General features: G+C 45.5%; 1 protein-coding gene across 1 annotated transcript; it reads left to right on the top strand.

The window, feature by feature from the left end:
* Nucleotides 1-2,154: 2,154 nt before the first annotated feature.
* Nucleotides 2,155-15,112, top strand: LOC308167886 (inverted formin-2-like; the record flags this gene model as incomplete). Its single annotated transcript, XM_080542363.1, has 3 exons — nucleotides 2,155-4,182; nucleotides 12,060-13,670; nucleotides 15,065-15,112. The coding sequence occupies exons 1-3, from the start codon at nucleotides 2,203-2,205 to the stop codon at nucleotides 15,110-15,112; spliced, it is 3,639 nt and encodes a 1,212-aa protein (XP_080398489.1). The 5' UTR covers nucleotides 2,155-2,202.
* Between the last annotated feature and the right edge of the window lie 13 nt (nucleotides 15,113-15,125).

Genomic DNA, 15,125 nt, shown 5'->3' with positions numbered 1-15,125 from the left:
TCTCCCTATATTCCTCCCAAAGTCCTTCTTCTCGTCCATAGATAAGTCCATATCATCTTTCATTTGGGGGGGGTAAAGTCCCTAGAATACAGAAAAGACTTCTACAGCGACATCGGTCCCAGGGCGGACTGGGCCTACCAAATTTGCTTTATTATCACTGGGCTGCCAATATTCAGAAAATCATATACTGGGTCCATTCACCACAGCCGTCTTGGTGCGAAATAGAAAATGAGTCATGTCTTTCAACATCCCTCTCCGCCTTGATTACCTCCAAACTCCCTCTATCTGCCCCACACTACACCTCTAACCCTGTTGTTGTTAATACATTACGAATATGGTCACAATTTCGACGCCACTTTGGTTTAAAAGATTTCTCCAACCTAGCCCCTATCTGCAATAACCACCTTTTTGTCCCCGCCAGAATAGACAATGCTTTCGCCTTATGGAAAAGACTCGGTCTCTCCAAATTTAAAGATCTCTATACTGAGGGCGTCTTCTCGACCTTTAATCACCTCTCTCAAAAATTCAACCTTCCCCGCTCAAGTTATTTTCGATACCTCCAGGTCCGACATTTCATTAAAAGTTTGGATCCAAACTTCCCAAATGCACCACAACCTTCTGCTATAGATGATATCCTCCAAATTCCTCCCAATCTAAAAGGCCTAATATCAAGTATTTACTCTAGCATATCATCCCTCGGAGACACTTCCCTCCACAAAATTAAAGAGAAATGGCAGGAGGAGCTAGGGGACGTAATACCCGATGACTCCTGGACTGAGGCTCTGACGAGAGTTAACGGGAGCACATCATGTGCTAGACTAGGCGTAATCCAATTTAAGGTCTTGCACCGAATTCACCTTTCCAAATCTAGGCTAGCCAGAATCTATCCTGACGTGGATGAGAATTGTAGCAGATGTCATAACGCTCCGGCAACGCTAACACACATGTTTTGGTCATGTCCCTTATTATTTGATTATTGGTCAGCAGTTTTCAGGACCCTCTCACAGGCACTAGATCTGAACCTGCAACCTAACGCCTACTCAGCTATCTTTGGCATAGCGCCAACTGACCAACAGATTATTAACAAGCATAAAGACATTGTGGCATTTGCCACTCTACTTGCTCGACGGAGGATTTTGCTTTGTTGGACATCCCCCAAACCACCGAATTCCTCCTTATGGTTGACTGACCTTATGCTTCACTTGAAACTTGAAAAGATTAAATATACACTTAGGGGGTCCAAAGACCGCTTTTATTTCACCTGGAACCCAATAATATCCTATTTCAACAAACTAAAAACCCTCCCTGACAATGCAAGTGCGCTGGATGCTGAGTGATGACATATGTTGTGAATCTATTTATCAGGATAAACCCCTAGAGATACATCATCTCGTTCTAGAGAGGGACATATTACAATCATAACAGACATGGTATCACAGACCAACACGACCATCTCATCTATCCTCACTTACAAATGAATTGCACTTTATTTCTCTTTATCTCTTTGATTACTTACCTGTACTGTCTTCATTACCTATCACCACTGTTATTATTATTATTATTATTATTAATTGTTGTTTATTTATATCCTTCGTCCTGGGATGCACCACTTGGGATTTTGTGGGGGGGGGGGGGGGGGGGGGGGTTGGGACATGTTTGTGTTTTGTGTAAAAACAAACCAAAACTGAAAAGTATTATTTTTGTATATCTGTAACATCTCAATAAAAAGAAAGTAAAAAAATTATTTAAAAAAATAAAATAGAAACCATTAGACAAGGCGTTTTCAAGGCAAGCTCTTCTGTGTCAGGCAATTTAGAATGTTGAAGTTTTTCCAATTGTCCCATTGTGATGCAATAAGAAACTATTACAACATTTGCAACATTTGACAGTGCTACAAAAACACTGTGTGCATTGGCCATTGAGATAATATAGAGATATTGAGATATTGAAAGTACTGGGATTCATCTTAATTATGTATTTTCCAGTTTTGGATATACTGCCAATGCTGAGGTAGGTGTGGGATGCATTAAATGCTAATCAAATGTTGGTGGAACAACAGTCACAGTCACTTTCTGTAAGATTTCCCAAACATCAATACCTATGTTGTGTGTGCGTGTGCGTGCATATGTGCATGTGTGTTTATGTAACAGGGAGACTGAGGACCTGGACCTGAACATCCAGTGTGAGGCCTTTGAGGATTCCATGGCCGAGGATGCGGAGGAGATGGAGAGGGTGTACGGAGGCATCGACATGAGCAGTCACCAGGAGGTCTTCACCTCCCTCCTCACCAAAGTGAGCAGCTCCCCAGCCTCTGTCCAGCTGCTGTCCATCCTGCAGGCTCTGCTGCTGGTGGCTCCAGGACGGGGAGACGTGTGGCTGACCCTGGAGGCCCTGGCTGTCCGTGCCACTCTGCTGGCCCACGACTCACAAATGGACTCCGCTGAACGTTTGATGGAGCGCCTGCTCTCTTCCAAGAGACAACAGATCTCAGCCAGTCCCAAGACCAAGACCACCAACAGGGCAATCCAGACAGACTTGCTCGGCAGCACAACCAACCAATCAGACATGGCTTCCGTAACTCCCCCTCCTCCCCCTCCTCCCCCTCCACTTCCTGCTGCTACCCCAAACCCTCCTCCTCCCCCACCCCCACCCCTGCCAGGCACCACTTATGGTGCACCCCCACCACCTCCTCCTTTACCTGGGATGCCACCTCCTCCTCCACCACCTCTACCAGGGATGGGGCAGGGAGGTCCACCTCCTCCCCCTCCCCTGCCTGGTATGGGCCCCCCACCTCCCCCTCCCCTGCCTGGTATGGGCCCCCCACCTCCCCCTCCCCTGCCTGGTATGGGCCCCCCTCCCCCACCACCCCCTCCCCCAGGTATTGGAGGAGGTATTATTGTGCCCCAGAACGCTCCTCTCCCCAAGGCCAGCCGCTGTCCCACACTGCGCATGAAGAAGCTCAACTGGCAGAAGCTGCCCTCCAGAGTGGTGTCTGAAAGCCAATCCATGTGGTCGTCAGTGCAGTCTGATTCCCTGGAACCTGACTACTCCAGCATTGAGGAGCTCTTCTGTCTGCCAGTGACTGACTCAAAGGCCAAAAGTACCAACACTACGGTCAAACGAGAGCCCAAAGAGATATCCTTCATTGATGCCAAGAAAAATCTAGATTTGAACATATTCTTGAAGCAGTTCAGATGCTCACATAAAGACTTTGTAGCTATGATCCAAAATGGGGACCGTTCCAAGTTTGACGTCGAGGTGCTGAAACAGATGCAGACGTTACTGCCGGAGAAACATGAGATTGAGAACCTCAAGTCATACCAAGGGGAGATAGAGAAGCTGGCCGGTGTGGATCGGTTCTACCTCGAGCTCCTATCAGTTTCATGCTACACCATGAGGATCGAGTGCATGCTTCTCTGTGAGGAGACCCCTTCTGTGTTAAAGATGCTGCAACCCAAAGCTGAGCTGCTGGACGCAGCCTGTGAGAGTTTGAAGGAGAGCACCCGCCTTCCAAGTTTCTGCAAGCTCATACTTGACATTGGAAACTTCCTCAACTATGGGAGTCACATAGGCAATGCAGATGGCTTCAAGATCAGCACCTTGCTGAAGCTCACAGATACCAAAGCCAACAAGTCCCGTATCACATTGCTCCATCACATCCTGGAGGAGGCGGAGAAAACCCATGCTGACTTGCTGAACCTTCCGGATGATCTAGAGATCTGTGAAAAGGCTGCTAGAATAAATGTGGATTCTATTCAGGCAGAGTCGAGCTCACTGGTCAAACGGTTGAAGGGTTCTGAGAAAAAAGTGTCCTCTTCTTCTCAGGAGGATATCAAGCAGCAGTATCTCACTGCTATGAAGGGGAACCTGGAGGCCTGTGAGAAGCTGCAGGAGCTCTTTGCCTCCATCAAAAAGAAGAAGGAAGAGCTAGCAGAGTATCTGTGTGAGGACACGTCCCGCCTCTCACTAGAGGAGCTGTTCAACACCATCAAGACCTTCAGAGGACTCTTCCTTAAAGCAATCAAGGAAAACCAGACCTGGAGAGAGCAGGCCATCAAGGCAGAGAAGAGGAAGAAACAGCAAGAGGAGGATGACGCCAAGAGACCGAGGGGGGAGAACGGAAAAATAATTCGTAAAGCCCCCCCAGTCCAGGAGGAGGGCTGCATCATGTTGGACCACCTGTTGGCTATGATGAAGGGCAATGCACTAAGGAAGACCACCAGGGCCCAGGCAGACAGGGGCAGCCTGCCCTCTAATGACAAGAAAAGGGATAGCACCCAGCCTGAACATGCCAAGCTTGAGCGATCATCAGCCGTAGATACCCAATATGGCATAGAAGTGGACAAGGTGGCATCAACCATTCAGCAAGGATCGCAGGACAGACTGCCACACACAGGGGAGTCCACATCAGGCCTTCCAACAGGACTCAAACTGGATTAATCAGAGACCATCGCCCCCCTCAATCCTGGATTGGATCCCCTGCTCAAGGAGGGATCTTCAGAGAGAGATGAGGGCATCAGTGGCGGGCTGGCGGCTCCTGCCAAATCTCTCAGGGGGGGCAATTGTTGCGTTGATGGTTAAGGTGACACGTTCAAGGGTAAATTCACCTAAATCAGCGGGCTTAAATAAATTGACTCTCACAGCCAAAAAATAAATAATAAAAATAAAAAAAAGCTCTTTGGTCTTGCCCATTGTGGAGAGGTTGGGGTCTGATTGATTGAGTGTGTGGAGTGTGTCTTTTATAAAGGTAACGAGTTCAAACTGGTGCAGTTAATACAGGTAATGAGTGGAGAATAGGAGGGCTTCTTAAAGAAAAACTAACAGGTCTGTGAGAGCTGGAATTATTACTGGTTGGTAGGTGATCAAATACTTATTTCATACAATAAAATGCAAATTAATTATTTAAAAGTCATACAATGTGATTTTCTGGATTTTTGTTTTAGATTCCGTCTCTCACAGTTGAAGTGTACCTATGATAAAAATTACAGACCTCTACATTCTTTCTAAGTGGGAAAACCTGCAAAATCAGCAGTGTATCAAATACTTGTTCTCCCCACTGTAGTTACCGAAATAAAACACAGATCAAAAGATTTAATGTACGATTCAAGTAGCCGATGTCCTTGACAACTGGTAAATGTGGTGGAGCAGGATTTAGCTTCTCTGAGGAGTTAAGTAGAGAGAGCAGCCTGTGGCTGTGGAAAGGATTGGGCTTAAATTGAGGATACACTAAAACGTGAAACTGACAAGCGCCAAAAAAGCTCCCCTGCCAGTTCCTGCCAACAGAGACTTGTTGAGACCAGCGTGCAGGGGGTTGGCACGGGTTCACACCGAGGCTGGTTGAGGCAGAAATCGAAGGACGTCGTGTGTTTTTATATTCCTCATTCGATTCCATGCATTACAATAAGCCTGTCCACCGATTTTCTACCTCCATGGTTGGAACCACGAGACTAGACACTACATGGTCATGGATGTGCCTAGGGACACAGCAAGCATGACCAGGGAAAGTTGTCTCCACAGGACCTGAAGCACAAAGCACCAATTCAGTTCAAGAAAAGAGAAAGAGTAGAGAAATGTATGCTTGTTACACAGAAAGTGTTAAAAAATAAAACTGACGTCATAATCTGCCCTCTAGGGCCAGCATCAGGTGCAGATCAAGCGTCAAGGGGGTTACTATCGTTGAACAGAGAATAGTGGCTTTAAGATGGCACAGACAAGGCTCGTCTGAAAGTAAAACATCAAAATATCGAGGGCATTAGTTATAAGTTACCCCTAATGGGCCAGCATCAGGTGCAAATGAAAAGTAACATTATTTTAAAAAAAATATTGACATACGGTCACTGAGTACTGCAGAGTACTATTTTTGTTGCTTTAATAAAGGCTGGCAGTCTTTAATTTAACTGTTGTTGGTGTGGACTATATACTGGGGAGGTATTTGAATGAATGAATGGTCTTTATTGTCATTGCTACAGTACAGGTACCAAACAACGAAATTTAGGAGGGGTGGCTCCCCTGGTGTTAGGAAGAAAAAAAAAAAATATATATATATAATATTCAGGGGTCAAAAAATGTATACAAATATCGGATCGGTATCGGTATCGCCGATACCCGAAGCCCAGGTATCGGTATCGGTATCGGTAGTGAAAAAGTGGGATCGGGACATCCCTAGCTAAAATGTTGTCAGCGTTCATGGACCAAATTGGATGTGTCGATCCATGGCGCTTCCAATTTCCTCACGATAAAAAATTCTCGTTTTTTTCACACGTCCACCATTCGTATAGCAGAATTGATTACTTCTTTATAGACAGAACACTACTTCCCTTTGTCAAAAACGTAGAATATTCAACCATAATTGAATCTGACCATGCCCCAGTACTATTGGATCTGTCCTTCCCACTTAACTACTCTGACCGCGCTCCATGGAGACTTGATACCACACTACTAACAGATAAAGAATTCTGCCAAATGATTTCAACTGCCATAGACAATTTCTTGGAAACCAATAGGGACGACACTGTTTCTCCCTCCCTGCTCTGGCAGACCCTTAAAGTAGTAATAAGGGGGGACATTATTGCATACACATCTAGGCTGAACAAAGCTAGGAGGCAAGAACAGGAGCAACTTCTCAACTCAATGATTGACATAGATCATCAATACTCTGACTCTCCCACCCCGGAGCTTTACAAAAATAAGCTGAATCTCAAAGCCAAATACGAGTTATTAACATCCGATAAGACAGAACGTATGCTGCTGAAATCACGAGGCTTTGTTTATGAGCATGGGGAAAAGGCTGGTAGAATGTTAGCGCATCAATTAAAATGTAAATCCTCTGACCAACAGATTCCACAAATTAAAAGAGAAAATGGGGAGCTTACAACTGACCCCCTCGAAATCAATGAGACTTTTAGGGCATTTTATTCCAAATTGTACACTTCTGAGGCACCCAATGATGATACCAATATGCAACATTTCTTCACAAATTTAAATGCCCCTGTTATCAACCCTGTTCATAAAGCAGAACTTGAACTACCCTTCCAAGACACCGACATTTATAATGCAATCACAGCTATGCAAAGTAGTAAGGCCCCGGGCCCTGATGGATACCCCATCGAATTCTACAAAAAATTCTCAACCAAATTAACTCCGCTCATCTTAGAAATGTTCAATGACTCAATGGATAATGAGGCCCTGCCACAGACGCTAACAGAGGCATTCATAACCCTTTTACCGAAACCAGGGAAAGACAGAACGGAGTGTGGTTCACATCGCCCCATCTCGCTGCTCAACAGCGATGTCAAGATATTAGCTAAAGCACTCGCCCGGCGTCTAGAGTCCGTCACAGACGAGGTGATCTCCCCTGATCAAACTGGCTTCATGCTGGGCCGCCACTCATTCTCTAACATCCGAAACCTTCTAAATGTCGTACATTCTCCTACGTCCGAGGAGGTACCTGAGGTGGTTCTCTCCCTGGATGCGGAGAAGGCTTTTGACAGAGTGGAGTGGGCGTACTTATTTGAATGTCTGAAAGCTTTTGGCTTTGGACCCACTTTTATTGCATGGATCAGACTACTATACTCATCTCCTAAGGCAGGGGTCGGCAATTAGGTTTGGCCTCGGGCCAATTTTTTTTTGAGCCACTAGATGGCGGGCCCGAACATAATCAAAGGCTAATTTAAGTAATTGATTGTTTTAAAATGTGACACGTTCTAATGCTTTGACTTTTCTTTCGACTGTACACATCGCTAGTCAACTAACACAGCTTGTTTTGTGAACCTGCTAACAATGTAAAGTAGTGTTCTAGTTAACTAAGTAGCTGTCCAATCCATTATGTTGCAGTATTTTGGCTTGATTAGCGAGTTTGTGTTGTGATTCTCAACAACGTTGAAACGTAGTTTCACACTTTTCCATATTTTTGAATAATAAATGTGTGGACTGACGATGTAGCGTAGCCTAACTTATTCTAATAATTATGTAACAGTTTCATTCTGATAATTATTCCCCCCTCCTCCCAGACAAGGTCACATTATTATTATTGGATTGGTTGTTTGCGTGCCGGGTGAAGTTAGCCAAACATTTAACCTGCTAGCAAGAGAAACATAATGTCACTCTCCAAAGGTCTAAAGAGGAAAGTTGACGGTGGAAACAGGGCATTTAAAGAGGAATGGACAGCGAACTATACGTTCATCCTACCTGGTTTCATCAATGCAAAGCCGTTGTGAGAGACATTTTCCGTGCTCACAATGTTCCCTTTCTATACGCGAGTCGTCCTTTTCGTCAATGAATGCGATAAAGACGCACGAGAGGAATCGATGGATGCATAAAAACCTTGAGAACTGCCTGTGGATTAAAGTGACGTCAATATCACCAGATATCAAGCAAATACTGACCGATGGGAGATGCTTTTTGTTTGCGCCGATTTTGTTTTCAATGTTTTTCAGAAAATTAAACAGAATTTGCGTTGTTACTGTTCATATGTGTGTTGCAGTCACATATACGTAAACATTACGTTTGAATGGCTTACTGAGCTCGTGTTATTTTGTTCAAACCACACACGGTATGTCGGCTATTTCAGCACCGTGACGCGTTGTCCACCTGCTTATGATTCACTCTGAGGGGTTCAGCGTCAGTGCGCTTCGGTGCACCTTGCTGCCTGATTGTCTGTCCCTGTGTCATTCACTCTCAACATGGATAAAAGTACAATAAGCATTATTCAGGTGGAGTTCGATTCTCTATTCGGACATTATAGGCGCTATATGTGGGACTGTCGGTCCGATATTATTATAAAAAAATAAAAAAAATAAAAAATAAAAAGTGGATTCTCAAAATAATCTGCTGGGCCAAATATTATTGGTGACGGGCCAGCAATGGCCCACGGGCCGCCTATTGCCGACCCCTGTCCTAAGGCATCGGTAGTTACGAACGGGAAACGCTCCACATTTTTCTCATTGTCGAGAGGGACACGCCAGGGGTGCCCGCTGAGCCCACTCCTATTCTCATTCGCCATCGAACCTCTGTCTATCATGTTAAAATCTTCTCCAATAATAAATGGAATTTCTAGATGGGGGAAGGAACACAAGGTGGCGCTATATGCCGACGACTTACTGTTGTATGTATCTGAACCGGTGCAATGCATTTCCCATATAGTTCAGATGCTGCATAGATTTGGTAGCTTTTCGGGATACAAGATCAACCTCACTAAGAGCGAATGTTTTCCAGTGAACAACCTAGATCTCGCAATCCCACAATGTGACTTGCCCTTCCATTTGTCTAAATCTGGCTTCAAATATTTGGGAATTAATATTACACGGTCCTTCTCTAAACTACATGAAAAAAACTTCACGCCCCTTGTTAATAAATTAAAAGATGATTTACAGAAATGGAGGTCCATTAATTTATCACTTGCAGGGAAGATCAACTGTATTAAGCATTAAGATGAACGTTCTACCCCGATTCCTCTACCTTTTCCAATGTCTCCCTATATTCCTCCCAAAGTCCTTCTTCTCGTCCATAGATAAGTCCATATCATCTTTCATTTGGGGGGGGTAAAGTCCCTAGAATACAGAAAAGACTTCTACAGCGACATCGGTCCCAGGGCGGACTGGGCCTACCAAATTTGCTTTATTATCACTGGGCTGCCAATATTCAGAAAATCATATACTGGGTCCATTCACCACAGCCGTCTTGGTGCGAAATAGAAAATGAGTCATGTCTTTCAACATCCCTCTCCGCCTTGATTACCTCCAAACTCCCTCTATCTGCCCCCACACTACACCTCTAACCCTGTTGTTGTTAATACATTACGAATATGGTCACAATTTCGACGCCACTTTGGTTTAAAAGATTTCTCCAACCTAGCCCCTATCTGCAATAACCACCTTTTTGTCCCCGCCAGAATAGACAATGCTTTCGCCTTATGGAAAAGACTCGGTCTCTCCAAATTTAAAGATCTCTATACTGAGGGCGTCTTCTCGACCTTTAATCACCTCTCTCAAAAATTCAACCTTCCCCGCTCAAGTTATTTTCGATACCTCCAGGTCCGACATTTCATTAAAAGTTTGGATCCAAACTTCCCAAATGCACCACAACCTTCTGCTATAGATGATATCCTCCAAATTCCTCCCAATCTAAAAGGCCTAATATCAAGTATTTACTCTAGCATATCATCCCTCGGAGACACTTCCCTCCACAAAATTAAAGAGAAATGGCAGGAGGAGCTAGGGGACGTAATACCCGATGACTCCTGGACTGAGGCTCTGACGAGAGTTAACGGGAGCACATCATGTGCTAGACTAGGCGTAATCCAATTTAAGGTCTTGCACCGAATTCACCTTTCCAAATCTAGGCTAGCCAGAATCTATCCTGACGTGGATGAGAATTGTAGCAGATGTCATAACGCTCCGGCAACGCTAACACACATGTTTTGGTCATGTCCCTTATTATTTGATTAGTGGTCAGCAGTTTTCAGGACCCTCTCACAGGCACTAGATCTGAACCTGCAACCTAACGCCTACTCAGCTATCTTTGGCATAGCGCCAACTGACCAACAGATTATTAACAAGCATAAAGACATTGTGGCATTTGCCACTCTACTTGCTCGACGGAGGATTTTGCTTTGTTGGACATCCCCCAAACCACCGAATTCCTCCTTATGGTTGACTGACCTTATGCTTCACTTGAAACTTGAAAAGATTAAATATACACTTAGGGGGTCCAAAGACCGCTTTTATTTCACCTGGAACCCAATAATATCCTATTTCAACAAACTAAAAACCCTCCCTGACAATGCAAGTGCGCTGGATGCTGAGTGATGACATATGTTGTGAATCTATTTATCAGGATAAACCCCTAGAGATACATCATCTCGTTCTAGAGAGGGACATATTACAATCATAACAGACATGGTATCACAGACCAACACGACCATCTCATCTATCCTCACTTACAAATGAATTGCACTTTATTTCTCTTTATCTCTTTGATTACTTACCTGTACTGTCTTCATTACCTATCACCACTGTTATTATTATTATTATTATTTATTGTTGTTTATTTATATCCTTCGTCCTGGGATGCACCACTTGGGATTTTGTGGGGGGGGGGGGGGGGGGGGGGGGGGGGGGGTTGGGACATGTTTGTGTTTTGTGTAAAAACAAACCAAAACTGAAAAGTATTATTTTTGTATATCTGTAACATCTCAATAAAAAGAAAGTAAAAAAATTATTTTAAAAAATAAAATAGAAACCATTAGACAAGGCGTTTTCAAGGCAAGCTCTTCTGTGTCAGGCAATTTAGAATGTTGAAGTTTTTCCAATTGTCCCATTGTGATGCAATAAGAAACTATTACAACATTTGCAACATTTGACAGTGCTACAAAAACACTGTGTGCATTGGCCATTGAGATAATATAGAGATATTGAGATATTGAAAGTACTGGGATTCATCTTAATTATGTATTTTCCAGTTTTGGATATACTGCCAATGCTGAGGTAGGTGTGGGATGCATTAAATGCTAATCAAATGTTGGTGGAACAACAGTCACAGTCACTTTCTGTAAGATTTCCCAAACATCAATACCTATGTTGTGTGTGCGTGTGCGTGCATATGTGCATGTGTGTTTATGTAACAGGGAGACTGAGGACCTGGACCTGAACATCCAGTGTGAGGCCTTTGAGGATTCCATGGCCGAGGATGCGGAGGAGATGGAGAGGGTGTACGGAGGCATCGACATGAGCAGTCACCAGGAGGTCTTCACCTCCCTCCTCACCAAAGTGAGCAGCTCCCCAGCCTCTGTCCAGCTGCTGTCCATCCTGCAGGCTCTGCTGCTGGTGGCTCCAGGACGGGGAGACGTGTGGCTGACCCTGGAGGCCCTGGCTGTCCGTGCCACTCTGCTGGCCCACGACTCACAAATGGACTCCGCTGAACGTTTGATGGAGCGCCTGCTCTCTTCCAAGAGACAACAGATCTCAGCCAGTCCCAAGACCAAGACCACCAACAGGGCAATCCAGACAGACTTGCTCGGCAGCACAACCAACCAATCAGACATGGCTTCCGTAACTCCCCCTCCTCCCCCTCCTCCCCCTCCACTTCCTGCTGCTACCCCAAACCCTCCTCCTCCCCCACCCCCACCCCTGCCAGGCACCACTTATGGTGCACCCCCACCACCTCCTCCTTTACCTGGGATGCCACCTCCTCCTCCACCACCTCTACCAGGGATGGGGCAGGGAGGTCCACCTCCTCCCCCTCCCCTGCCTGGTATGGGCCCCCCACCTCCCCCTCCCCTGCCTGGTATGGGCCCCCCTCCCCCACCACCCCCTCCCCCAGGTATTGGAGGAGGTATTATTGTGCCCCAGAACGCTCCTCTCCCCAAGGCCAGCCGCTGTCCCACACTGCGCATGAAGAAGCTCAACTGGCAGAAGCTGCCCTCCAGAGTGGTGTCTGAAAGCCAATCCATGTGGTCGTCAGTGCAGTCTGATTCCCTGGAACCTGACTACTCCAGCATTGAGGAGCTCTTCTGTCTGCCAGTGACTGACTCAAAGGCCAAAAGTACCAACACTACGGTCAAACGAGAGCCCAAAGAGATATCCTTCATTGATGCCAAGAAAAATCTAGATTTGAACATATTCTTGAAGCAGTTCAGATGCTCACATAAAGACTTTGTAGCTATGATCCAAAATGGGGACCGTTCCAAGTTTGACGTCGAGGTGCTGAAACAGATGCAGACGTTACTGCCGGAGAAACATGAGATTGAGAACCTCAAGTCATACCAAGGGGAGATAGAGAAGCTGGCCGGTGTGGATCGGTTCTACCTCGAGCTCCTATCAGTTTCATGCTACACCATGAGGATCGAGTGCATGCTTCTCTGTGAGGAGACCCCTTCTGTGTTAAAGATGCTGCAACCCAAAGCTGAGCTGCTGGACGCAGCCTGTGAGAGTTTGAAGGAGAGCACCCGCCTTCCAAGTTTCTGCAAGCTCATACTTGACATTGGAAACTTCCTCAACTATGGGAGTCACATAGGCAATGCAGATGGCTTCAAGATCAGCACCTTGCTGAAGCTCACAGATACCAAAGCCAACAAGTCCCGTATCACATTGCTCCATCACATCCTGGAGGAGGCGGAGAAAACCCATGCTGACTTGCTGAACCTTCCGGATGATCTAGAGATCTGTGAAAAGGCTGCTAGAATAAATGTGGATTCTATTCAGGCAGAGTCGAGCTCACTGGTCAAACGGTTGAAGGGTTCTGAGAAAAAAGTGTCCTCTTCTTCTCAGGAGGATATCAAGCAGCAGTATCTCACTGCTATGAAGGGGAACCTGGAGGCCTGTGAGAAGCTGCAGGAGCTCTTTGCCTCCATCAAAAAGAAGAAGGAAGAGCTAGCAGAGTATCTGTGTGAGGACACGTCCCGCCTCTCACTAGAGGAGCTGTTCAACACCATCAAGACCTTCAGAGGACTCTTCCTTAAAGCAATCAAGGAAAACCAGACCTGGAGAGAGCAGGCCATCAAGGCAGAGAAGAGGAAGAAACAGCAAGAGGAGGATGACGCCAAGAGACCGAGGGGGGAGAACGGAAAAATAATTCGTAAAGCCCCCCCAGTCCAGGAGGAGGGCTGCATCATGTTGGACCACCTGTTGGCTATGATGAAGGGCAATGCACTAAGGAAGACCACCAGGGCCCAGGCAGACAGGGGCAGCCTGCCCTCTAATGACAAGAAAAGGGATAGCACCCAGCCTGAACATGCCAAGCTTGAGCGATCATCAGCCGTAGATACCCAATATGGCATAGAAGTGGACAAGGTGGCATCAACCATTCAGCAAGGATCGCAGGACAGACTGCCACACACAGGGGAGTCCACATCAGGCCTTCCAACAGGACTCAAACTGGATTAATCAGAGACCATCGCCCCCCTCAATCCTGGATTGGATCCCCTGCTCAAGGAGGGATCTTCAGAGAGAGATGAGGGCATCAGTGGCGGCTCCTGCCAAATCTCTCAGGGGGGGCAATTGTTGCGTTGATGGTTAAGGTGACACGTTCAAGGGTAAATTCACCTAAATCAGCGGGCTTAAATAAATTGACTCTCACAGCCAAAAAATAAATAATAAAAATAAAAAAAAGCTCTTTGGTCTTGCCCATTGTGGAGAGGTTGGGGTCTGATTGATTGAGTGTGTGGAGTGTGTCTTTTATAAAGGTAACGAGTTCAAACTGGTGCAGTTAATACAGGTAATGAGTGGAGAATAGGAGGGCTTCTTAAAGAAAAACTAACAGGTCTGTGAGAGCTGGAATTATTACTGGTTGGTAGGTGATCAAATACTTATTTCATACAATAAAATGCAAATTAATTATTTAAAAGTCATACAATGTGATTTTCTGGATTTTTGTTTTAGATTCCGTCTCTCACAGTTGAAGTGTACCTATGATAAAAATTACAGACCTCTACATTCTTTCTAAGTGGGAAAACCTGCAAAATCAGCAGTGTATCAAATACTTGTTCTCCCCACTGTAGTTACCGAAATAAAACACAGATCAAAAGATTTAATGTACGATTCAAGTAGCCGATGTCCTTGACAACTGGTAAATGTGGTGGAGCAGGATTTAGCTTCTCTGAGGAGTTAAGTAGAGAGAGCAGCCTGTGGCTGTGGAAAGGATTGGGCTTAAATTGAGGATACACTAAAACGTGAAACTGACAAGCGCCAAAAAAGCTCCCCTGCCAGTTCCTGCCAACAGAGACTTGTTGAGACCAGCGTGCAGGGGGTTGGCACGGGTTCACACCGAGGCTGGTTGAGGCAGAAATCGAAGGACGTCGTGTGTTTTTATATTCCTCATTCGATTCCATGCATTACAATAAGCCTGTCCACCGATTTTCTACCTCCATGGTTGGAACCACGAGACTAGACACTACATGGTCATGGATGTGCCTAGGGACACAGCAAGCATGACCAGGGAAAGTTGTCTCCACAGGACCTGAAGCACAAAGCACCAATTCAGTTCAAGAAAAGAGAAAGAGTAGAGAAATGTATGCTTGTTACACAGAAAGTGTTAAAAAATAAAACTGACGTCATAATCTGCCCTCTAGGGCCAGCATCAGGTGCAGATCAAGCGTCAAGGGGGTTACTATCGTTGAACAGAGAATAGTG

Source organism: Nansenia antarctica (genome assembly GCF_963989245.1).
Source record: "Nansenia antarctica genome assembly, chromosome: 11".
Lineage (NCBI taxonomy): Eukaryota > Metazoa > Chordata > Actinopteri > Argentiniformes > Microstomatidae > Nansenia > Nansenia antarctica.
This window is presented reverse-complemented; position numbering and strand designations above follow the sequence as displayed.